General features: G+C 37.7%; 1 protein-coding gene across 5 annotated transcripts in view; it reads right to left on the bottom strand.

Annotated features, from left to right (window-relative positions):
- Positions 1-25838, bottom strand: part of CEP112 (centrosomal protein 112) — a 174827-nt gene that overhangs the window by 51277 nt on the left and 97712 nt on the right. For all 5 annotated transcript variants that reach the window (XM_072880867.1, XM_072880868.1, XM_072880869.1 and 2 more), the window contains one exon: positions 11997-12227. In XM_072880867.1, coding sequence (XP_072736968.1) covers positions 11997-12227 — 231 coding nt within the window. The remainder of the gene's footprint in view (positions 1-11996; positions 12228-25838) is intronic.

Here is a 25838-nt window from a genome sequence, read left to right on the forward strand (position 1 = left end):
CTAAATGATGGCCATACATAAGCTGATCCTCCATAATTAGTTAGATAAAAGTGTAAGCAAACTAAAAAAAAAAAAAAAAAAAAAAAAGGAAGGAAAAAAATCAAAGGGTGGGGGAAGGAGAAGAAAGGAAACTTGCTCCAGGGAAGAAGCAACTGTTCTCTGATGTGCAGCAAAGAATTTAACATCAAAGAACTAATGTAAATGGGGCCCATTTACCTTAAAAAACAACACACCACTCCACATTCTGGAATATTTCTATTTAAGTTTGACAGCATTATGCTTTGTACCAAAATTCAAGATTGTGTAATTTGACAGATGTCAAAAGAAAATGACCTTCAGAATGGCTAACTGTAGCAATTTTTGTTTTTAAGTATGTTAAAACACTCTGTACAGTATCTGTTTAAACTTCAGAGATTAGCAGATCACCTTTTAAGTTCATGGGATTGTACATAAAAAATTTCATTTCGACCTCAAAGCCTGGAACGTCTATTTTCCTTCTGTGCCTCTAACACCGACAGTGGGTGACTCCCTGTGCCAATACTCGTTCTTTCTCCTGCTCTCCCCACCAATCAGATAACAAATGGAAAGCCGAATCTCTGTGTAACAGTGAAAATAGCATACCAGTTCAAATATGTAATTTGAGCCACCCAGAAGACCATTAAAAATAGTTCAATGTCCAAAATGATGTTAACAGAATAATTAGGCAAGTATCAAATGACTTCAAGGGTTTGAAAATGAGTGATAGAAATCCCAATCTGTCATACCCACAAATCCTATTAATATTCTATTTTACATTCCACTTTTGTAGGTCTATAAATCTTTTTCTTTTTTTTTTTCTTTAAACATACATCTTTAGGAGAAAAACCCCCTCTCATTCATGTACTAAGTACTTTTCATTGGGAAAAAACCAAGAATGAATAGAAATGAATTTGACACTCTACCTGTACAGAGAATTGCCTTTCTGCAGTATATTGCAATTCTGTGCTTAATAGGGGCCTACTGAAAAACTGCTTGTGCCACTTGTGCCTGAGGAAAACTCTGATTTCCAGTCTTTTCATTAAAACCAACAGGGTATTTCTAATCATTCTGAAGTTATGTAGAGAAATTAAACACAGACGTTTAACTCTTCCAAAAATTCTTCTACGAGACTCCATCTGCACGGTGTCTGATGCCAAAGCTATACCATCCTCACACCAGTACGCAATTACTAGCTTCACCTAAATGGATTTACTGAGCATCTAAATATTTCCAGCGTCACTAACACTGATTTCTATTTAACATTGCAGTGAGCCAGGCACCTGATTTAAAACCAACTGCATGATTTGGCCTAAAATACAAGCCTCGTATACCATACAAGGTTTTAAAACCATATTAATAGTCTAGGTTTGCCACATGAAATTGTTCAATACCTGAAATATACTTTATACAAGATAGTACTGATATCTGCATCAGGCATTTAAAAGGACAGGCAGCGAATTATAGTTCCCTCTGAAGACGTACTGTGACGTTTTGCCAAAGCAGTTCGGAGGCAGGTGGCTTTTACATTATGGCACGATCCCTTCTTTTGCTCAACATTCAAAGAAGATGAACTGAGTAAACCTAGTGAAGATGTTGAGACTGCAACACTCCCCACATTAGGGCCCCGAAGCCTAGTTTTCCCACAGCAACATGCCTAAATCTGGTACAGCACAAATACATTCCTGGATTATGATTTTTAATATTTCCTGGTTTTCTTCTGTTCTGTCCAAGTAAATTAAGATGGTTATTTAAAGTGGGTTTAAGACATTATATCAAAAGTGGTGGCATTTTCTTTTTCAGAGCCTTAACAAATAAAACATGCACCCAACGGGAACTATTTGAGCTTTTACAAGCTGCCTTTATTCACCAGAAATACTGGGCACCTCTGCTACACAGGCACCGCACTTGCTCACGTGCACTCTGTCTCTCTCTCCCACTCCAATATAAAGAAGTTTACAGAATAGCTTGTATCACTCAGGCCCAGATGGTTTTGGTACCCAAGCAGCTGACACCCAGTAAAATCACGAAGGGATAGGCTGCTAAACATCTTTGAAGATGCAAGTCAAAGCTAGTGTTTCCTCCACAAATAGAAGGCAACGGTACCAAGATGTGACACTGATCCATGATTTCACTCAGTTAAAGGCTACTTAATATGAGCTTTACAAGACACGATTCTTTCAGAAATCGGAGCTTTCTGAGACCCCTGCACTTTATCCTTATATATCAGCTAAGTTTACCCACCTTGATTTTTGCCAAGCAGAGACTGTAAGGCTCCTGAAAAGACTATAAAGGGATAAGAATGTGATTTTTATTTTTTTAGATTCTTCATTGCTGTTTTAAGTTGAATTTTGTGGCAATAACAAGCAAGTGTTAAGAAGATAATGACTAGGAAAAAATCCTACGTATGTATCATTTTGAGAGCAAATCTTTTTTATTAAATAGAAGGAAAAGTGGAAACAAAAGGATGGACTCGGTCTCACTAAGTTAACTCAATATTACTAAGTTACATCATTAGATGAGAGCCCAACAAATGTTAAGCTCCTACAGTTGGAAAGACAAACATTCAAAATACGACAAAATCCCCTAACAAATCTATGATCTGAAGCAATCAGTGTTCCTTAGCAAGATTATGCTGGATTACTTTTTGTAGTTTTAAATACAACAAAGCTTCCCAAAAAGAACTCCTCCTCCATGGAGCCAGAAAGCATTACTGTACCGATGACTAACTATACACAAGTCCAGCAAAGTCCCAATTAAAAAGAGAATGGAATATATTGCTCAATCATGAAAGCAATTAAAAACATAAATAAGACACTGCGAGACTCTTAACATTCCCAATGTTTAATTATTTATCCATTCTCCGTCCTGCAGCTGTAGGTCAGAATTAACTCCTCTGAACTAAATACAGAAGAACTCTTTTGGGGATTTGTACCATATTCATTTTCAAGCAGACACCCAAATTCATTTCAAATTCACACAAGAACTGCAACAGTTTCACCTAAATCAGATTTTCTACAAGTTAAACACCCCTCCTACACTCAGATGTGATTGTGAAACTACTTTGATCTCTGTTCCCAAATTTATTGCTCCGTGTAATCCATGACAAAATATAATGTGATTTACTGTATCTCTATATGACAGCCCAGCAGCTGACAGAACTTAATAATTTAGCATAAGAAAAAAACCTTCTGGCACCAAAATATACAAATCATAATTGAGGCACTTTAGTATCACATTACAATGAAGCATATGCAGACTGATCATAAGAACTTCAAAACAATTACAATCCTTTCTCACTCATTTAATGAAGGTGGGTTTTACTCCATGACATGTTCTGCAGCTGTAAGCAAGTCGTCTTGGAACACTTTTTGTTTCTTCACATTAAAGACTCTGAAGGACTAATAACATCATTTTACCCCTTCCCTATTTCCCAAACACTCCTTCCCCTCCAAAAAGAAAAAAAAAAAAGCCACCTGCAGCTTTTCTCTATTATAAAGATATGAAGAAAGAGCAAATTAGTATAAATAATGTCTTCAAATTGTGCCAGAATTTAAATATGCAATAAAGATGTTTTATATTAGTTTTGTCTTGATAACCAAGCATTTTTTCTAAAATAAAGCTATAGTGAAAAATTTAAATATCCAAATACCGACCTAAGCAGGATGCAACGGACGCGTTCTGTGGAGCAGCTTTTGTTTCGGCTTGCGCCGACTCTCAGGTTTGGGGAATGTGAGAAAGTCGTTGTGTAAAGGATGCATTACCCCAGAAACTTTCAAGAAAAGTAAGAATGTGGAGCACATGGCATGGGATGCAGGAGAAATTTCCACTTAGTATTTACTAATTCCAGGTAACAAGCACCAGTTACCCTTGTTTGCCTAAACAAAACCATGAACAAGCCCCAGTGAAATCAGCAATGATCGCTGCAGGTAGCGGGATCCCGTAACAGGACGTCGGTTGTGGGATCTGCCCTCTCACCCCTGTCTAGGCACCCAGACCAGATGGTATTCATTCAATAATTCTGAAATAAACTAAGAATGAATTGGCCAAGTTGTTTAAAAAAAAAAAAGATAATCTCACATTACAATCAGCCACCATACTGGAGAATAGCCAATGTTTTTCCTAATGTTATAATGTACCCTGGGACGTAAAGATGAGTAAAATTGGTAAATTAGAGAAAACTGTACCTACATGCAATCAGCCTTCTCCAAGACACACAGAGGAGAGAATGAGGTAATGATTCAATTGGGCTTTAAAAAATATTTAATAAAGTTAAAATAATAAGCAATTGTGTATTACAAGATAAAGTTGGTGTGTTACGGTTTGTTTGGATAGTGAAGAAAGGCTCAGGAAACTATTGAAAAAATAATTAGAACAGTCATTCTGCCCCTGGAAAAGCCTCCTGCACTTTGTAAGCAGGAAAGTTAAGACTGAAACATCAGGTGTACTAAAAACATCAGGTATGTGCTCCAGAGTCAGGCTCACGGGCCACCGAGCCCGATGTCCTCTCCAGAGGCACGGGAGATGCTGCTTGCAGAGACCGCAGAAACCTGGCCCCCTTCTGCACTTCGTACCCCTCGTATTCCCCCAACTGCTAATTAGGGAAGTTAGAAGTTAAATCCCTACTTATTCCCATTAGTGACTCGTTACGAACGTGCTGCTCATAAAACTGTTCAATCCTGTTCTGAACCTGCTGATAATACCTGCCTTCACAGCCTCCATGGAAATCTATTTAAGAAGCTCACTATCTGTTGTTCGGAGAAGTACCTTCTTTCACCAGTCTTAAATCAATCTCCTATTAGTTTCCAGCAACTACGCCCAAGTTCTTGGGCAGTAAATAACAATTCAGCATTCACCTTATCCACCGTCTTCATGATTTTGTGAGTCTTGATCTCATGAATATACACCAAAGGCTACACCCTGGAAGTTACAGAACTGGGAAAAAGCAGAGCGCGCCCTGGTGAGGCAGAACTAGAAGTGGTGTTTGGACGCAGACTTGAAAAGAAATAGGAGACAGAGAAGACAAAAAACCCCACCTGGGAATACTTCTGAGATAGATAATTTAGATTAATACCAGTTGGTTAAAAAACCCAAACTTCTCGAACAACTAACCAACTATAATTGATATGACAGGGAGTGAATAAATTGTGCTGAAAGACAGGCCATATGATAGAGGTCTAATTTTAATTATATCAGTCTTTGCCCTGTTGAAAGCTAGCTTTTTAATTCCATGTTGTGTCATAATTTATCATTTAGCTCAATTATGCGTCTTCTTGTCTGGTTCTCATTTCTTAACAGTATTGCATCAGTGACTTTAATTTTTAACCCTATGGTGTTATTTGTGAATGCAAATAACGTGGTGCTTGATGTCCTCTCCAAACATTAATGAAGGTGTTAGAAAGTAAGCCTAATGCTCATGGGTGCATATTTTTTCCCACAGTGGCAGTTACACCAACTACTCTTGGTTACCTCTGGAACCAGGTTTATAAATACAATTGATGGGCAGAAATCTTACCTGTTTTCCGTTTTGGTTTTCTGAGGGTTTTTTTGTGGTGTGGTTTGGGGTTTGTTGGGTTTTTTTTGGTTGTTGTTTTTTTGTTTGTTTGTTTTAAAGGAGGTAGAAGCAGAGCAACTCTCTGAATAACTTAGACTATTGCTTTGAAATATCTCGTGTATGGAGAGAGCCATAAATTCTGTTTAATCTCATTGGAGTGAAATATCCCTGAGACTATTCTACCATATTTTTCTTCATGTTTGGCTCTGTTGATTGAAGACTCTTCCAAATGGCTCCCCTAAGGGATGATGCAATTCCTGTGACCATGTTCCTGGTCCACTATTATCTATCTTTCTTTTTCTTTGGAGGAATAAGAAGGAGCAGTGCAAAAGGGGACACACTAGAGAGGAAATTGGTTTTCTCCCCTCATCTGTGAGCAAAATTTTATTGCAAGAGTTGCTGTAAAGGTACTATAAAGACAGATTAAATAATCTGCACTTCTTGTGCTAACATACACTAACTTTGCTACACAAATCTTTTCCCTTTTTGAAATACATTTCTTTTTTCTTGATCTTCTAGGCTTTTGGCAGATTTTCTCCAACAAAGCCGAAGTACTATGCTCATTTTAAATAATACTAGTTGGTGAATCACTAACACAGTGTCAGAAATGTTCAAGAACCAAATGTAAGTAAATGTACACAGATTCAACACAAAACCAACAAAAATATTACTCCTCTGAAATAGATAATATCATAGACAATAGTTCTCAGATTATAATGATAAACATTAAGACTCGGGGAATATCCAACTCTTCTTGGTAAGAATCAGAAATTAGAAGCTCTTTAGATCATTCATAGCTAAGGCCTAAACAAAAGAATCTATGTAATAGATTCAAACAAACATTTAAAAATTTTAGTCTAAAAAAATGGCACATATACACAAACTTGTGGAGATCCTTAATGCATTCAGCAAGGACAAACACATACATCTACATTATAATTAGATACCAATTTAATGATATCATTATACTCGGGAAGAATACACGTCCACATTTTATGGTTGACCTATTTGCCCCCATGTAAATAACCAGGGTATCGCTGCAACGAGTGTGAAAATAGTTCCTCTGGATGCTCACATAAACGAAGCTATCTATGCCATGGCTACTAGCGTTCAAGTTAATGAAGTGAAAGGTGTCACTCACATCAAAGACTCCATTATGCTAAGAAGTCTACGCAGGAACGTGCAGAATTGCTGCAGAGATGGTCCAGTTCCCAGAAGGTCTTAGATACAAAGATGGAACTGTTTTTGGTAGTTAATGAAATGTAGAGTTGGCAGAGAAGAACAACTGCTAGAGAGACAGTATTCAACAACGTGAGCTAATGGAAAGCATGCAATGCTTATTCTTTATGAGAAGTAACTTAACTGCTTAGGGGAAACTCAATACTTTTAATGAGTATCTCTTGGAGTATCTCTTTAATCTCTGAAGACGTCATAGTCTTTCTCTTCATCTTCTATTTCTTCGCCAGTGCTGAACAGTATGACATCATCTGTATGAGTACTGACAATAGGGCCAGAACAGATATTGTCAATTAAAGATATTCCTACATAGGCAGTATGAAAGTATGCCCGACGAGTACGTCCAACTGGACTGCATCCTAGGGCTGTACTCGCTAGTCAATTAATCCAGCATCACAAAGCTTGATGATAAAGGACGGGCTGAAATGCTCTCTAGGGCACATTATCAGCACCTTATTTGCAAACTGTATGGAAGTAGAAGTTGTTCAAAAATTAAGCATCCAATTGTAGGACACTGTCTGCAGATTTTTGAAAAAGGCCCTGTTGCAAAAACATTATATTACAACATAACAATTCTATAAAATAGTTATTCTTAATTAGGGAGGCGGTCACTTACACCAAGTACAATACTTTTAACTAATTTACATTTTTAAAATTTTAACCTTAACTTTGAATTTCCTGGGCATTTTAGTTTTATGTGGACTTCCCACTAGACATAGGTGGAGTGATTGTAACACGTACAGACTAGCAAACATTGTAAATGTCAATTTTTATTTAAAATAACAGAAATCTCAGAGTACCATGAAGTGCTACATCATTAAAAGCTGCAAGCACGAGTTGCACAGCTCTGGCCAGGTTGTGTGCCACCTTGGAGTCCCATCTCTCCAGAGTGAATGGTTTCACAACTGTACTGAAATTAGAAGAATTGCAGTCCAGAAACTAAACTGTTTGACTCTCCTTTTTTTTTTTTGACTACAGCTTCATCCTGTAATCAACTATCATGTGCGTTCAGCACAGTCAATACACAAAAATGTAAATTACTTCTCCACAAGAAAAGCAGTACTGAAAAAGAATCAGTGTTCCTGGAACCTGCATAAAGATTTAACAGGATGAGTCAAAATAGCTATTTAAATATAGAAGAGAGTCAATAAAAAGCTAAATGTTGAAAATTATTTAGAGAGGGGAAAAAAAACCACAACCTTTTTCTCCCACTCCAGTTTACTCATGTGTGCTGCTCAGAGAGGTTTTTTATGAGATATTTTCAGTTCCAAGGTTGCTTCCTTTGAGCATTGTTAGCACGTCTACTGATCTGCTCGGGTCATGCTTTCTGAATGCTTATTTTCTTTGCCAAGAAAATACCACAAATGAATGTTACAAACAGTTGCGTTAGCCAAGCTTCACATCTGCACGCACTTAGAAATGCAGTTTGTCTCTCGCTTTTAGTAATTTCTGGCAAATCTGAAAACACTCGTAAGCTTTGTACAGTCCGTTACACCTGGCTGACTAGTGTTCATGCCCTCAGTGCTGCTGATGCAACCTACAACACACCTGCCTCCCTGCTGGAATTAGTCATTAGTGGGGCCAAACTGCACTCCTATGTATCTCTAATATGTTTATTTCTTAAACAGTTTATTCATTTCATCATAATGAGGTATGACTTCAAATAAAAAAAAAATAAAACTACCATCACATCAGAAATTGCTATAATCACTTGCTATAATGAAATGCAAGCAAATTAAATCTATACTTTAAAAGTAAATCAAAATCATTATGACTGAATACAAGTGTTCTTCTGAAACGATATTGAAGATTCCTTAACTAATAGACGAGAAATAATTTGGAGATATTCTCAAGTCATTTTTATGTTAGAGACAGGTAACAGATATTAGGAAAGTACTGAAGTCCTAAGAACATGATAAGTACTGTTTCAAATTCTCCATGCTATCATCTTGAATTTTGGTCTGATTTACGTCCAGCATGGCTTAGCTGACCTTAAGGACACTAAAATTTGTTATCCTTATCTGATAAGGTGGTTGTGTGTTCTAATATAACTACCGTGTTACCTTTTAAAGGTGAGCAATAAGGTGATTATGTGTGATGGGGCTGTGGCACCTGATCTAGCAAAAAGCAAGGCTAAAGATGAATCTCTGCGCTGCTCCAGCAAGAACGGCTACCTCTGCATCGCATTAGCCCAGCACACGCCGAGCTGCTCCTGTATCACCTCAGCTCTCCTTCTACATACCAGGCTGGCGAGAAGGACCTCGCTTACAGAAGTCTTCTGACTGCAGTTCAGGTAGAGCCCTCGTCACCTTTTCCAGTGCTCCTGCAGCTCACCGGGCAGCACTCCGCACAAAGTCTCAGAGGTGCCCAACTTGCCCACAACAGGTTCGACACTACTCATAATGTGCATATTTAGGTCAGCTACAGCTCACTTTGTAAGAAAGTGGTGTTTAATTGAAAATAAGACCTGCAACAGGGAAGGTCACCGGAAAATTATGGATTTTTCCCTTTATTATATTTCTACAACAACAGATGCCATGGTTATTTTTCATATAGCGAAGGTTACACAGTGCCATTTGGCAACCTGTTAAATATTTTCCCACTTACCATCCCCTAGTGACTGGGAGATGCAATAACTGTCAACAGATATTTGCTTTTAGAATCACAAGTTCAAAACCATTACCGTACTACATTTATTGAGCAACTTTCTGGCATTGTATGTTGTAATCACAAAATGAATCAAATAAAATATTACAATAAACAAAGTACTATCTTTAAAGTTGAGATTTTTAAGCAACAGAAAATTCAAGACCTCAGTAAATTATGTGTCCCTAAATATTGAAAAGCTGTCTACAAATACCAACAAATATTTAAATGTCCAGTGCGCTTGCAATGAAAACTGTTCCTCTCTCTCTGCCCCTGACTTTCCTCCTTCCCATCCCCACTGCGGCAGGGCTACGGGGAGGGCAATACCATATGAATCCTCTATCTCCTCCTACTCATTTTTACTTCAATTTTTCTTTTCACTTAAGTGTTAGCCATTTCTTTTGTATTTCATCATGTTCACGTGAACAACAGTCCACAATTACACAAAGCAATCCACACAGAAATCGGTATTACTCACAAAACAGACCACGGAGGAATGAGATCCTTCGCTTGGGAACAGACTGACCTTCAGAAAATCTGGACAGTCAGATGTTCCAAGCCTAAACAGTGAAATTCAGCTTCCCCTTGGATTTTTAAGCAATCTTTACAGAATTGGCAGAAAAAAGTAAATTTAGAGGACGAATTTTTCTCCCATATGGTCCTAAATTTCAAGGAAACAAGATTTGCTAGAAAAATAAAAAGACTTTTAAAAACAACTTTCAAGACCCATGCTGCAATTAAGATTCCCCCCCCTCCCCCCGGATGAAATCTCCTTCATCAAATTTCTGTGGACTTTAATAGGATCAAGATTTGAACTAAGTTAGCTGAAACTGTAACTTTTGAGCTTTAAATGGAGTTTGCCCTCTAAGCTACTTTGACTTTTGGACTTTGTGGCCAATTTCCACAGCTCTACATTTGGAAGACAGAAACCAAGCAGAATGGTAAAGGCAGATTTGAAGGTAATGCAAGGTATTTTCACATGTCTCTGAAAGACTTTCCAACAGAAAGACCTTTTTTTTTCCCCTCCTCTCTTTTACTCAACATGTGCTCTTCTGATTAGAGGTAAAAATAGGGAAGTAGGTTAAATAATTAAAAAAAATTCAATAGCAGTTATTATAGCTTAAAATTAGCAATTTTTTTTGAAAAATAGAAAAAATTCAACAAATTTTAAAAAATAGTATTTCTGACAGAAATGACAATTCAAGACTATTAAAAATATTGCTCTATGAAGGATTATTTGTAACTTTAATTTGAGGATGTAAAGAAGTTAACTTTTCTTTTGCTATACTACACATGTAAAAAAAGATCAAAGAAAGAAAAGAATTGAGATTCAAATTCCATTTTTAAGCAAAAATGACAATGTCTTCCTGAGTTAAAATTAATCCTTTAACGATGAATTTCAAAGGTTTAAATACTTTCTGTGACCTTGGCTTTAAATAATTATGCCAAGCGGAGCTTTTCTTACATTCAGAAAAGATTCTGAATTGTTGATCACAGCCATTTTAATGGCTTCAGGCTGGCTGATTTCCAACATAATCCTCCGAATGCTGTTTAAAATTACAGACCAAGAACCTGACGCAGGTAAATGAAATGTCACTTTCACAAAGGCTGTTCAAACAGTATATGCAGATTGTTAATTTGTGCCACGGTACATCACTTTGCAATAAAATGTATGATTTATTACATTAACGCATATAAAAGATACTTCAACAACTATCTGCTTACATATACACAGCGTCTACCCTAAATATTAAGTAGGGGGTTTTTTTTAGTTTAGCTTTTGAAATAAAACTCACACATTTCAGCTCCTATCATCCCTAATGTGGTGAAATACTTGAATTCAAGACACTGGTACAAGGGGATGCTCAGCAAGCACTGATGCGCAGCCAGTGACCCCACTGAACAGAACAGGGAGGGAAGCCTTGATGTATCTGAAACATTAATTTCTATTTTCAAGCCTTTCACACAGTACTTGCTCACCTGATGCACACAGGCAAAAGTAGACCAGCCATTGTTAGCAACTAGAGCCAATTTCCTTGCAGTTTTAGCCTGAACTTTTTCCTCCTTAAGAACTTTCCCTCTTTTTAAGGGAGAAAAAGCTTGGTTAGACAGAACCGCCCTTTCTACTCTCTCTATTCCAACAAAGGAAAAGTGATTAGCCTAGTCCTTGGCTGGCTTTGCCTTTGAAATCATCTGGATCGTTAAAGTCCCACCGGCTCCTGAGCACCATGCGGTCGTCCCCATTCCACGCTCACCGCGGCTGGAAGGTGCTGCCCCAGCACCGCTCTCAGGGAAAACAGCTACAGCAGCGACCACTGCCGCTGCACGTTCGAAGAGAAGTAGTCTTTCATTATAGAACCACAAAACTTTCCATACTCGTGCCGCAATTGCGGCATCCAATGTCAGATCTACAGCATACGTCTGTTTTTTCAACTCAAGTGACCCCTAAACATTTTTCCTGAGTGAAACTTTGCTTATCTGACTTCTGCGTTGATTGCTCTCCTTTTGCCATGCCACAAGAAGCAGCCCTATGCGAATCGCTTACCTTGTCCAAGGCCTTCTCTGTTTCTGCCACATGTATCTTTTTCAGGTCTAATGTCATTTTTTCTGCCTCCACTTTCAGTTTATTCACCGCTGTCTCATGGTCTCGAGCTGCCCTCTGCCTCTCCTCTTCCCACTGATGGCTGAGCTCCAGCAGCTGTTGCTTCCGCTGAGCCTTTACCTGAATAAGCTCTTCCCTCAGGTTGTGGATTTGGTTCTCCATATCACAGATAAGCTGAAATAAAGAACAAACAAAGTAAAAAACCCCACAAAACACTTGATTGTCTCAGACAGGCTGTGAGCTGAGGTAGGAAGGAGACTCAAAGGATTCTCTGTCCCTTTTCTCGGCCTCTCCTATTGCTCTTCCCCCTCTCTTCATATATGTAGATGGATATGGCTCCCCCTGCCCAAAGCATGGAGGGAGCAAGATTTACCTTTTTGGAGGGGGTGCCCCCATAGATGAAGAAATGTAGTTTGTGGCATACAATCACTGCGTACAATATCCATGCCTTCTTTTTTTTTTCCTTAAGAAATGACCTGCTGCCTTCAAATGAGATATCAGTGCGTCATCAATCATTTATCAATCACTGCTACAGATTATAGACTGTATTTCATCATAATGTGCTAATGTGCACCAGGAATGTATCAAAGAACATCCTCCTCCAGGTGAGGGAACTAGAGCACGCCGAGAGAGGATGACACGGGCCAATGCAGAGAACCCTTAAGACTCTGCAAACAGTACAGATAAGACACATGACCTTCAAAATGCAAGACAGACACTTCAGAATCCACAACTCTCTCATGCGATCACAGATTACCCTTCAGTCCTCAGGAGCGAACTATGTTGTGCAAGGCAACAGTGGCATCAGAAGAGGGGGGCTACGGTGCGGCAGCAGAACAGCAGGGAGTTGGCTCACTGCCTGCCTTCGATGGGGGAACTTGAAAGGGTAAGGAATTAAGGTTATATGTGGTAAATCTGTGTCACTCCTAAAGTATACAGCATATACATTGCTACTTTACAGTAGCAGTAGACCATACATTTATGACTTTAGAATTACACTTGCATATAACTCTCATTAGTTACTTTTCTAACCGATTTCTTCTGCAGCTTCTTAAATGAAGAATAGGAGCATTGTATCTGTGACATAAAACCGTTGTCCTTACAGCTAATTGCAATGTATGATGTTGCAAGCACGTATGTTTTCATTTGTAAATACAATTCTGAAAATTAGCATTTTCACTAAAAACATTGCACAGTATTTCCCCCTTTTTCCTCCCTGCTTCACAAGTAACTGTGCAGTTCCCTGGAATTCTTTCACAGAGGATATGATAATATTGAGATGAGAAATTGATGTTCTACCAAACAGATGTAGGTGACTCAGCTCAAGCTTATTAAAGGTTTTGTAAGAAAATCTAATGAAAATTACTGTATATTTAAAGATCCCATTGCCCTGGAACGCCACTTACTGCTTCTAGAGCTCTGGAGTGATCTCTCTCTCCAACTACTGTTTTTCTTTAGACATTTTTAATATACTGTCTGTACTCAGCTAAACCATCTATTTGCAGTCTCTGAGAACCACATTACTACAAATCTTTGAAAAAGAAACATTCATTTCTGACCAAAGTTGGTAAATGAATGACTATCAGAAACATTGCCTTTTACGTTAATATCCCGAGACAGATTGTTATAAATACTGTGATCTGAGAGGGAAAAATCGAGGCTTGAAAGCTTGCCTATTTTTTCAAACTATTTGAACTATATGTTGTAATAAAAGACATGTCATCTCCCCTCAACCTTCAGTTGTGTCCTTCGACTATCACAGCTGTAACTGTATTAAATAATATTAACCATCTTGGAAATTTATCACAAGACTGACTTTTGCTTCCATGCTTTCTTAATTACTCATTGGCATTATTCCCTACTATGTCAAAGGTAAAATTTTGTGTGTGTACGCGTAGAGATGGAATGAGCACATCATTTGTATACAGAAGTATAACACAGGCCACATACTTCAGCTATATCAGCATTATCTCAAACATATGTTTCATATAGTGTAATCTGCACTAGATCCTTTCCTTCCTTTCCTGATCTTTTCCTCTACACATGTTTAATTTTTTCTTAAATCTGTATACAGACTAAAAATGTAAAGTACATTTTACTATATAATTATACAGACTAAAATGTAAAGTACATTTTAATATGTAATTATAATCTACAATATACTTCTGTAATTCTTTCGGAAAATAATTTAACCTCAAGATCATAACAAAATGTTAGCCTAACTGGCTTTTACTTAACCAAAGAAATGCTACAGAGCTACAATTTCTACAGGATGATATGGTCCGAGTTCTAAACTGACATACGTAGCATTTGGGTTTTTTAATAGCCGTTCCAATGCAAATCCCGCCTGGAATAGTAACAATTTTCTTTTTATCTGTGAGAGCTCTTTTTGAGAGCTCATTCTCCCTCCACTCCACTTTCCTTTTTTTTTTCCCTTCCTTCTTTTTTAAAACAAAAAACTTCCTTAAACTTTTTTCCACCCCCCGTATAAGTGAAACTAAGATATTACATTGCTCAGAAGTTTCCCCAAAAAGTTCGATCAGGTACTTAGGATAAGGAGCCAAGGCTAAACTTCTTATAATACAGGAACAATTCATTCATAAATCATATTAAAAGCCAAAACAGAGACTGGGTGAATTCCTGACTCAACTGTTACTTCTTTCTGCTTTACTTCGTTCTATATTCAATAATTCTTATACAAAGCCATTAGAAAATCAAATAGCAAAATATAGTGTTTTCTACTGCCCCATGGAAAAAGTAACAGCTCCAAGCCTTCAGATTCAAAACTGGGGAGCCAAAAGATAGTGGGCTGAATGTTATAGGTAAAGTAGCAGTAATTAATATGCAAAGGAGCATTAATGTTGGACCTAATAGATGGCAAAAGCAGATTTGGTTCTATTAGGAAAGAAGAAAGAATCTGAAGACGGGGTGATAGCAGCGAAACTAATATGATTAAAGAAGTCCTTTTGGAGCAACTTCACTGCTAGTAAGATGATGTTAAGAGACATCTAATCTCTCCAAAGTGACTGGAAAAAGCTTATATTGGGGATCACAGACACAGTTCTTGTCAATTACTTGAAAATAAGTCTAGTTCTCACAGCCAGATTATTTTTTCCCATAAACAAAGTCACTGGCAGAAGCAGCTTATAACCGAACAACTTGCTGCCTAAGACAACTTTGTATGACACAGATATCTTCAAACTGCTAAAGGAAACGAATCCCAAACTTCCCATCCCTAAGATTCTGCTATTCCACATGCCAGGCTTAATAAATTATTACTAGACTTAAATGTAGGCAAATTAGTACTACTAGGGAAAAAAAAAACAAGATGACATAATTCTCAGCTGTGAAAAATCCATGAAATATAAAACTTAAGAGCAACTGTCTTTTCTTAACAATTCTGTGGAAAAACAAAAGATGCAATTCCAACATCTCACTTCTCATGCCTGAGATCTGAAGGCATGACGCTTGCTTGGTTTGTTTGTAGAACTGAATCCTCTCTCTCAGTATTGGTTTCTTAAATTCTTTTTCTAGCTGCTCAAATCTATGTTTGTGAACCATGGCTACCGAATTGTTTGCACGGTCCAAACAGTAACTTGGGTACAAGAGCTACTGTGAGAAATACCCATTGTAAACACTCCACCAGAGCAAATTATTCTTGTGCTAAACATAAGGCTTAACCATAAGAAACAAAGGCTTCACAGTATATAATAGGTCCAAAATTTTATTGCTACTTGCTACCTCTTTTTTTTGGATCAAAATGTTACAGTCTTTATTTTGGTTGTATGGGTACAAGTAAGTGAAATAAAAGAGATCTGTGTCTTTTTTACAACGAATGCAGAAGTTCATAGCAATTCCACAGGATGGCCATGCCTTAGCAGCATGCCCCAAACAAGAAAGCATTTTGTAAAGTGACTATTAATCCTCAAAGAAAAACAAATAGAAAGGAACCACTAGCTTACAGAGTATCCCAAATGGAACAAAAATACAAATATGTAAACTGTGTGACAGGGTAGAGTTTCATATGAATTTATATGGCATACTTGTATGTATGTATATGCACATGTGACAATCCCATAGCTGAAGAAACTGCTAGCTGAGTTGGTGATTTCTATTTCTGTTTCAAAGGAATAACTTAGAATTCTAACTAAGAATATCTGTGCTGAAATAGTGTCATAAAAAGGGTGGGTCATAAGCCCACAGCAATTTGCCTGTAGGGAAAAAATAGACTTGAAAGAAAAAAAGAAGGTTGCTCACTCACTTTGGCCTATTTAAAATGCCAATAAATGTTCTGCATGTTATTTGGAAGGAAAACATGTGCTCTTAATTTTAAAAAGTAAATTGCATAAGAATATATAAAGCTGGCAAAAAGTTTAAATTAAAATCTGTTGCTGATGTCTGAAACTCTGCTACAGTTACATGTAAGAGATGAGAAATGGACCAAATGACTACAGTCTAATTAAAAAATATATATATATATTTTTTTTTCCCTTTATTTTTCAGGAGCTCCTACTTCAACCCCATGAAGCGTGTACTTGGATCCGTTTCTAAGGAAGAGGCTGGAGCATGACCGCATCTTTTATACTCATAGTGATGGAACACACGGACTTCGCTGTCTCCCTCTCAATGTCTTACGCACCAAACCACATCCACCCCACCACCATATTTAGCTTCAAAGAGTGTTGAGGGCATTTTAAACTCACAAAAACAAGGCAATGCAGAGTTAAGATCAAATCCACTCTTAACTTATTCCCTGAGGCTCAGATCTAGAGTCATTTAGGTGTTGCTTCAGCAGTTTTTACAGTAAGTGACTAACATCTCCCAGCAGATGAAGTTGCAAAAACCCTTCGTTGCTCTTCATTGCTGAGTGTACTCAGGCTGATGAAAAAAAGTATCACTTTTAAAGACCACTGCATTTCTCAAGTGGATCATGACAACTCTTCAAACTGAGTTTCAAAAGTTTTCCACGTTGGGCTAACTTGGTTTCAGTTGCAGATGACTGCATAGGTCTCAATCTGCTGTGTTTAATTTTGCTTGCATGTCACATTTTAAAAAACAACAACCCCCCCCACCCCCCCACCCCCCAAACCTCTGAGTTGGGACTTCCGTGGACTTAGCTCAGACATGAACTGTTAGGTTACATGACCACAATGATCCTTTCCAGGATAAGAACCTAAAACATTAGCCCATAAGTAACAGCCCTATTTGAACCACTGACATGCAGCTTCTGCCTCTGTGTGCACCAACACTTTCTCAGCATTTTCTCACCTGGAAGAACATTAAATTTAGTGCATGCATTTGAACAGTGCTCTCTGTGAAACCATCCACTGAACCCTTCTGAAAGGGAGATTTGTTGCTTTGTGTCTTGTTACGCTGGCGTGATGTGACAGAGATGGATGAGGTATACATAACTTTTGTTATTGGGTAGTGGATTATTTTTGAAAGGAGATCAATCCAGTCAAGGGAAAGGAAGTCTGTAGTAAAAACAAATCTCACTTTGATGATGCAGAAGAATTAAAAGGAAAATAAGGAACAAAGTAGAAACACCCAGCGATTCAGTGGTGACAATGACTCCCTTTTTACCCTCGATCAGTGCAATGTCCCAGAAGAGGTGGATGAAGAATCCCACCCCAGTCATGCAGCAACTGGTGACATATTTAGTGTAAAATACCTTGGAAGGGATTATCTGTTGAAAGTGGGAATCTGAACTACTTTAGCTTTCTTATTAATAAACAAAGCTTTATAAAGTGCTGAGAAACAGATAAGACAAGTTTCTCTACCATTACAAAAATAAGCAATGCATCTAACATAAAAGAATGCTTAAAAAGTAAACAAATATTATTTGTTTCCAGCTCTAAGCTTAGAAAAAATATAGCTGTAAGGACTTCAAAGATGTGTAATGTTGGTTTGTGTTTAAAACAAAATTGGCTTATATTAACGAGTCGTACTACTGCAGTTTCAGCAAGTCACAACAATGGGTCTTACACTTGTTCTCATTCTGGTTTTAGGGAACTATCCCCATGATTGTTACCCCTAAGAGATAAAAGAGTTAGGCAACCAAGTGCAGTACCAAGGGCCAGGCACAGTCCTAATGGCTCTGATCTTTTTGTCCACAAAGCATCCTACTGAGTCGGACTCACTGGTCCCAGTATACCTCTGCTTTTCCCCATGCCAAATGAATTTCAGCTGGCCGGTTCAGCCAGCTGGCAGCTATATTTGTGGCTCCTTTGTAACGTGACAGCGATACAAAGGGTACACAGCAGTGCTGAAAAAAGCCATCTTTTTGTTTAAGCTACAATCTAAATCTGAAGAGATATCAAATCTAAACCGACACTTTAAAAGAATTTAACTAGCAAGAGTCATTAAAATCTAGTAACTCAAGTTTTTAATGCCATCTTCTAAATAAAGCTTTGTAATTAACTCAATTACCTCCATTTTAACCAACTATATTGCAAATATTTTCTATACCATAGCAATTTCAATTAAAATGTGTTCAGAAGTTATTATCCAATTTTTCTTGTGCCTGGTAAAATCAGCAATTTGTCAATATTATGAATCCTTAAAAAGATAAGAGTCGATTTGCAAAGAAAACTACTTCCGCAAATGTCACGCACATTATCACATGGGTAATGATGTGGCAGAGCGCAAATTAACAGGGATAAGTAATAAACAGCTATTTAGCTTTCACAGCACAATCTATTACACTGTCAAGTTTAAATGCCTTTTGGGTAAGAACACATAGGCCCATAATATGGTAATTAAGGGAGCAGATAAATGAAACGGTGTGAAATGAAGTGAAAATGAACAACAGTTCAATGACCAACAGGTTGGTCTCACCTCCTAAGAGCGCTGATCGAATTTTCCAAAAAGCATGGGGCTGTGCAAGCTCTTCCGGAGGAAATCACAGAAGCACAGGAGCTCTGCTAGCACTACCATAATTAGAAGTAGTCCTGATCAGCAGTCTAATACTTCCTGGAAACACTAAAATATCAGCAAAGCTAAAACTTCAGTACTCAAAGAGATGCATTTTATTACATGCTTATATAGTATTTTGTGCATACTTAAGTGTCCTCGTTCTTGAGGGAAAAAATTCTGTCCATAATGTTGGTGCTATTGCACAACTTGTTAACTGCAAGACATCTTTATCCTACGTTTGACTACATTGCAGTGATGGGGCGAAGTTATTAATACGTTCATTAATCAAATGTTCACAGTTTATAAGTCAGGCTGTGTAATATCAAGTTTAGGTATTCTCTTGTAGGAAAACTGTTACACAAGCCAAAGTTGTACTCGCTAACCTGCACCGCATATGAAGAGCGGCAGTTCTCTAGACTCAAACAGATGGCTGTTCAGTGTCAAAAAAACTTACGTAAAAGCAGCGCAGATGGCAACCATAGTACTAACGGTACAACATTTGCTGTTCAGCAGTGTAAAATCGGAATCCCTGTATTACAGGGCTTATGCAAAGGTATATCAACTCCATCTCAACACAATCCCAGCTTTTCTCACCTTTGCGAATATACCTCTGACACCTCTCTCGGAAATATCCACTAGAACTTGTAAAGTGAGGTGTTGAGCTGCTAACTTATATATTTATTCTATTAATTTTAGCAGCATCAAGCTGCTTTTAAATGTCAAACCTCCTTTGTAAGATTCTTTACTTGGACTGTTTCAGCACTGTGTATGCTCTGAAAAACACCCCCAACATTCATGAATCTGATAAAAGTATATTCCTACCAACCTTGCTTATTTTGTATCTACTAGGGTCTTAGGGGTGGGAGCAGGTTTAACACCACCCTACCTGTACAGTGCTGCTGGAGGCTAAACATCACTCTCCTTCATATTCAAACCACGGTCAACTTCATTTTCTTCCCCTGCACTTAACATAGTCCCCCAAAAAGTCCAGCACCCTTTAAATTCTATTTCTTAGTAATGCATTTGCTGTATCTTGTCTACTCTTGTTCTACAGCTTAAGCAGTTTCCTGAAACATGATGGAAGCATTGCCTCATGAAGAACAATACAGATAAGTTACCTTCTGCTGAGCTCCATTTTCGATAAAATTAATGAAAAAAGAGTCCATCCATGTCATTCCTATAGGGAAATATGCTTTGGCAATATTTCCATAGGTAATCTAAACCCCAAACTGTTCCCTAACTTTGCCATATATTTCTGAAGGCTGAAAAGAAATATGCAAGACACAGGTATCGAAATGCCAGTAGGAAAAGTTACACTGAAAATATCGGCACCATTCTTGTTTCTACATCTGTGACTACATGTGAGAAAGGGGTAGCAAATTCTCAAGATCTGCTGTGACATGGTATTAAACAAAACACAAATTTTATTCTTTTTTTCCAAAAGGAGTGCACTGAAAGAGATCTAGACTTTTAAAGAAGTCAGTTAGCTGCCTAAATCCCAGTTAATGTAAATGGCACTTAAGCTACAAACTACTGGGCTTTAAAAAAAAAAAAAAAAAAAAAAGAAGGATGGGGGCACAGAAAAGAAGAAAGAAAATCAGACATCCATTTGAACAGCTCCACAAAGAGCTTAAAATTAACGGAGCTTATTTTGATTTCTTAATTTACATAAGTACATTTGATTCTAATTTAGTTAACAGCAGCTAGAAAGCAGAACTTCATACAGGTTGGTTATTGTCACTGCCTTCCTAATAAAATGATTTTTAGTCAAATGGAAGAACCTCAAGCCTACACGTGAAACTAAACAATACAGTGCACTGGTGAGTGAAAGGATTACTTACTAAGTTGAAATGGAGATAAACGTAAATAAATTTTCCATTTAACAGTTCTAAGACCTGGAAAAGACTTGGCCCTCTTGCCTGGAAGACAGATCCGGAACAGTTTCTTATTACCTGATTTACTGTATTTGCTTTGAAATAGATTAGTGAGTCAAAAATTAAAACATCCAGCCTTTGTTCTCCTCTCTTTTTATCTGATGAAAGAAATGTTTACATTTGTTTTTTTCTTTGTACAAACAAAATTATTTGAATAAGACTACTAAGAGACCTACCTGGAAAGGACTAGTTGGAGGACTCATTTCCTTGTGTCTTCCTACTAAGAAATTTAATGGACACACTCACCTGGGCACCTAGTCATATACATAACTGCATTAATGTAACTTAAATATGATGGAGATGGAAAAAAAAATCAGCCATAAATACCTGCTTAATGTGGTGATCCCCTCAAATGACTTGTGAGAGCAGAATATAGATAAGATACAGAGAAGCTAATAAAATAAATAAAAATCTGTATCTACTACCAGGTTTGATGCATCATACAAACCATTACAACCTATCCCTAAACAATGATTGATGAAGATTACACCAAACACATGTGTTTAGTCTTCCCTGTTTTCCTTTGTGAAAAAATATAAAGTTTTATTTTCTGTATTTCAGGATGTGAAAGGAAAATATTCCTTTCGGATGAATGTTAAAGATATATTCAGTTCTGAAATACCATTGGAGCAAAGGTTGTTCTGAAAGGCAAGAAAAGCTACTGATATTTAAGGAAGGATAGGACTTTCCTGCAATGGAATAGCCTCCATTTCTGTGCAGCGGACTGGGAAGTACTAGCCGTCAATCTGATAGAGTATCCCTGTGTCCAGCATCCCCTAAATCAAAGCTTTTAAAAACATTTGCATTCAAATTTTCCACGTATTAAATTTAACAGCATTAGCATTTCCTGAACAACATGTAATTCTGATTTAAATGCAGACATGATGTATTACAGATTTAAGGATTACTACAGACATTCATCTCCACGAGGCAGCAAAATTAAATGTATTATAATTCCTAATTTGTCCCCAGAAGAGGTACAGGCTGTATTGTCTATGAGAAATGTCTTTGCCCTGTCAACTAATGAAAATACTTCACTGTAAGTAAAACAACCAAAACAATCCCATCCCTCCCAAAAAAGACACCCAGAAAAGCATCACACACTTCTCTCTTGGATGCTTTTGTTTAAATTACTGCTCAGAACACACACGTCGTTTGAGTTTTCCAGAAATTTTACCCCACGCATCCTGTAAGGGTTTTATGGTGACTGTAATGGAAATGGCATCGGTTGCAAAACTTGACAGGACAAACATAAGACAAGATGCAGATACAAAGCCCAATTAATAAGCTGTTCATGCATAAGGTATCTCCCATCTTCAACTTCTGAAGTTAATACCTGTAGAAATGCAAACTTCGGACACTAACTCCCATTCAGGTCATCTGCCATGACTCTCTCCTCAACAGGCAGTTGAGGGACTTGAGGAAGACTTGAAGTTCATGCTACTGTCCAAGCTCTGCCCTGACTGCTAATTAAGGTGAAAAAGATAAGTTTTTCAAAACTCCAGCATAATTACAGGAAACCAGCTAAGGAACCTAACACTGTTATGCTCTGGGCCGATGACTAAAGATGACTTAAATGCATTAGCCTGTGTGTACTATTCGGCTCTACTAAAGAACCTAATACACCAGGAAACTCTCTCATTACTGATGTCATGCTGCTATATTGAAGATGACAGTCTTTAACCAAGCATGAAGTCCTCATTCTCGGTCTCATGAATGGCAGTATGTGTGGGCAGAAATCCTGAAATCCAGCAGCTTCAGAAATAAAAATTGTGTCACTTACAGGTTTAGACTTTAAAGAAATAATCAGCTTCTAACTTTCAAAAAGCCCCTCATTTCTGCAAGGCAGTAACAATGGTTGCAGTATTTCTGTTAATCAACGAGTTGTGGTAAATTCTTATCTGTACGTTAGCTGCTTACACAAATAAGATGCAGAATTATATACACGCACAGCTTTTGACTTTCTCCTTTTTGAAATCAACTCCTAATTGGAAGAAGCATAGTCTAGTTGACTAGTGTCAATCCTTATATCAAACAGATAAATTTGTCACCTCCATCAAAGGACGAAAGTCCTAGAGAAGGGAGCCTTTACTGCAACCTAGGGGTTAGGCTGGAGTCAAAAGGCATCAGCTGTTGGTACCTATTGTGTACTTTGTGCACACGCATACAGCTGACACCATTTCTGGGCTCCCTCTCTGCACCTTCATCCTCAAGTGCTGGTTGCACTATTCCCATCATCTCGATAGTGGCTCCTCTGAGTTCAGAGACCTTTTGGAAGCATCATGCTCCACAGCTACCAGTTCAGAAAGAAGAGATCAATCACAGGATGATCTGTACAAAATAAATGAAAAGAAACGTTATGCAGACAGTTTTCTTGGAATTGAGAGTATTTTTGGCTCAGTATCTTCCTCTGGCACCTTTACATTGATCTCTGTCCTTTTCATCCTTGTCAGTTTGTCCTTGAATTCAGTTGATGCCACTTCGTTTTCTGAATGACTAACAGGCCACTGCATCCTGGGGCAGGAATGTCTTCAGATTTATTTATGCAACTGTCTTGAATCTACTGTACTTTGAATAAATATTAATATATAGTTTAAGTGTAAAATCTAAATAAATACTAAACATGCAAATTCTATGAAATACCAGTAAAATAAAATAATCCATTAAATATATCCATTTATACAGGTTCATGTTTATATTTACTACCCACCCCCCAGGAAAAAAAAAACACAGAATAACTCAAAATTGCATTAAGAGATCAGGAACAATGTATTACTCCTCAACTGAATGCTCTGGCAGGGAACAACAGTTGTGGGAAGGGATTGAAGGAGAAACTGTTGACTGGAGGCAGAGCACCAAATGGAGCAGTCTCCTTTCTGTACAACAATGAAGCACAGTCTTTTAAGAGGACATAATTTGCAGACTTTTGAAATCTACTGCCTTTACTTTTCTGGAAAGCGTCACTGTTTTGAAGGACACAATCTTATTATGTGAAAGTAAGAAATCATGACGATGTACCACATTTCTACAAACATGAAGCACAAAGATCAGGGAACTATTAGAGAGATGATTTCTTGAATACCATGAGGTGGTATTTTTGACAAATGCCATCTGATGCATTTATTGGGACAGAGATGTCAGTTTTCTCCATATGCATGCCTAATTACCACATTAATGAAGGCTATTGCTATAAAGGAATAGCAAGGCTGTCTCTGCTAAACCTCCTTGAAACTCAGGCACAGAAAAACAAACATTGCCTTCCATATAAATGACTACATTAAAAGCCATTACTGATTAATGCCGCGTATTTTCTCTCAGCCTCTGATGCAAAAGATGCCAAAGAAATGTTATCACAAGGGTTTGTTTGCACAGCTTTAGAAATGATAGTAATCCACTAAGTATCCGACACAATACTCAGGTAGAGCAGGTAAGAATTAATTGGTACCTGCCCCCCGCCCCCCCCCGAATTTCAGATGCTGAAACTGTTTTCCCCTTTATTGAACCAGCTCGGCCTAGACTAGCTTGTCCCGCAGTGACATGTATATTGAATACAAATCAGACAGCATAGCTTTAAATCTGTGTTGCAGCTCTCATTTCCAATTCGAGAACTGTACTATAATCATAAGCTTCTGGTGGATGAAAGGAAATCAGCTCTCTGAATATTAGCTAATGCCACATTTGCAAGTCCTGAAGAGATCTGTGCTGTTTAAAAAAAAAAAAAAAAAAAAGATCATTTCTCGTGAACCTATATATATGAATCGCTTTGTACTGCTCGACTGATAGAAGCGATGCCTGTGCTGGGATTAAACCCTTTTCATCATAAAACCTCATCTGGTTCGGAGTCCAAGTCCATCAAACCTTTTCCCTTTAAAGTCCCGCCTTTGATTCTACATCAATTTATTCAAACCGCAGCTGGGTGGCTGAAAACGAAAGGACAGCATCATTTAAACCAACCATGTTCCTAACTTGAAAGAAGGGCTATAATTAAAAAAATGGGCATAAAAGAATGGAAATGGGATAATATTTTTTAATGGTAGTTCAAAGGCCGACAGATGTCAGAGCCTTTGAAGATGTCAGTACACTGAGCAAGAAGTTGCCATTAAATAGTTTGCCTGAGAGGTGAAGCAGCTTTTTAATGACTGAAAAAGCCCTTGCAGACACATCCTTGTGTTTTTAATTTGTCAGAGTTTCTGCAGTATTTTCTGATTAATGACACATGATTATAACTGCATAGCATACATATTTTTATACTTTGTTAAATGAATACTTTATTTCACATTCTTTCAGTGCCAGATAAGAACGGGAAAGCTTTACTACAGAGTCCAAAACTATTCAGATTGCTCAAATATTTATGGTAATTTGAGGGGATTGGCCAGCTACAGAGCTACTATGTGTTGCTACCTTTTGTTCTTTAATGGTGCTATTACTACTGCCATCACAATGTGCATGCATTAAGTGAGCATGTGACGCAGTAATGTATTGTACCCTTCTTGTGCACTCAACAATCAGAGCTTTCATAATTCACCGATGAACAAAGTCATCAAATCAAAATAACATTTAGAAAAATTCCTCAATTGATCCTAAACAATACAAACAATGGCTGCCAGTGTATTGTAAGTGGAAAATAACTTCTCAGAAAAAAACCCATATTGCTGGGAAACATCATGTTCAGAAGAAAAACACCAATATTTATAAATGCAGATAAAGTCCCCATCTTGGGCTGAGAAGATGCTCCTGCAATACCCTTCATCTCTCTGTTAACATATGCAAATTTTTTTTCTATTTTCACCATGAATGGAAAATGGAGTAGCCCCAAACCCAGGGACAATTTCTTTTGCTCCCAGGAGCAAGCTCTCAGATCACTCCAACAGTCTTTTGTGGATGTGCGCCTGCCAAGCTGAGCAGGAGAGCCCAGGGAAGCACCCCAGCCCTGGGG

The sequence above is a fragment of the Ciconia boyciana genome, chromosome 16 (assembly GCF_034638445.1).
Source record: "Ciconia boyciana chromosome 16, ASM3463844v1, whole genome shotgun sequence".
Taxonomy (NCBI): Eukaryota; Metazoa; Chordata; class Aves; order Ciconiiformes; family Ciconiidae; genus Ciconia; species Ciconia boyciana.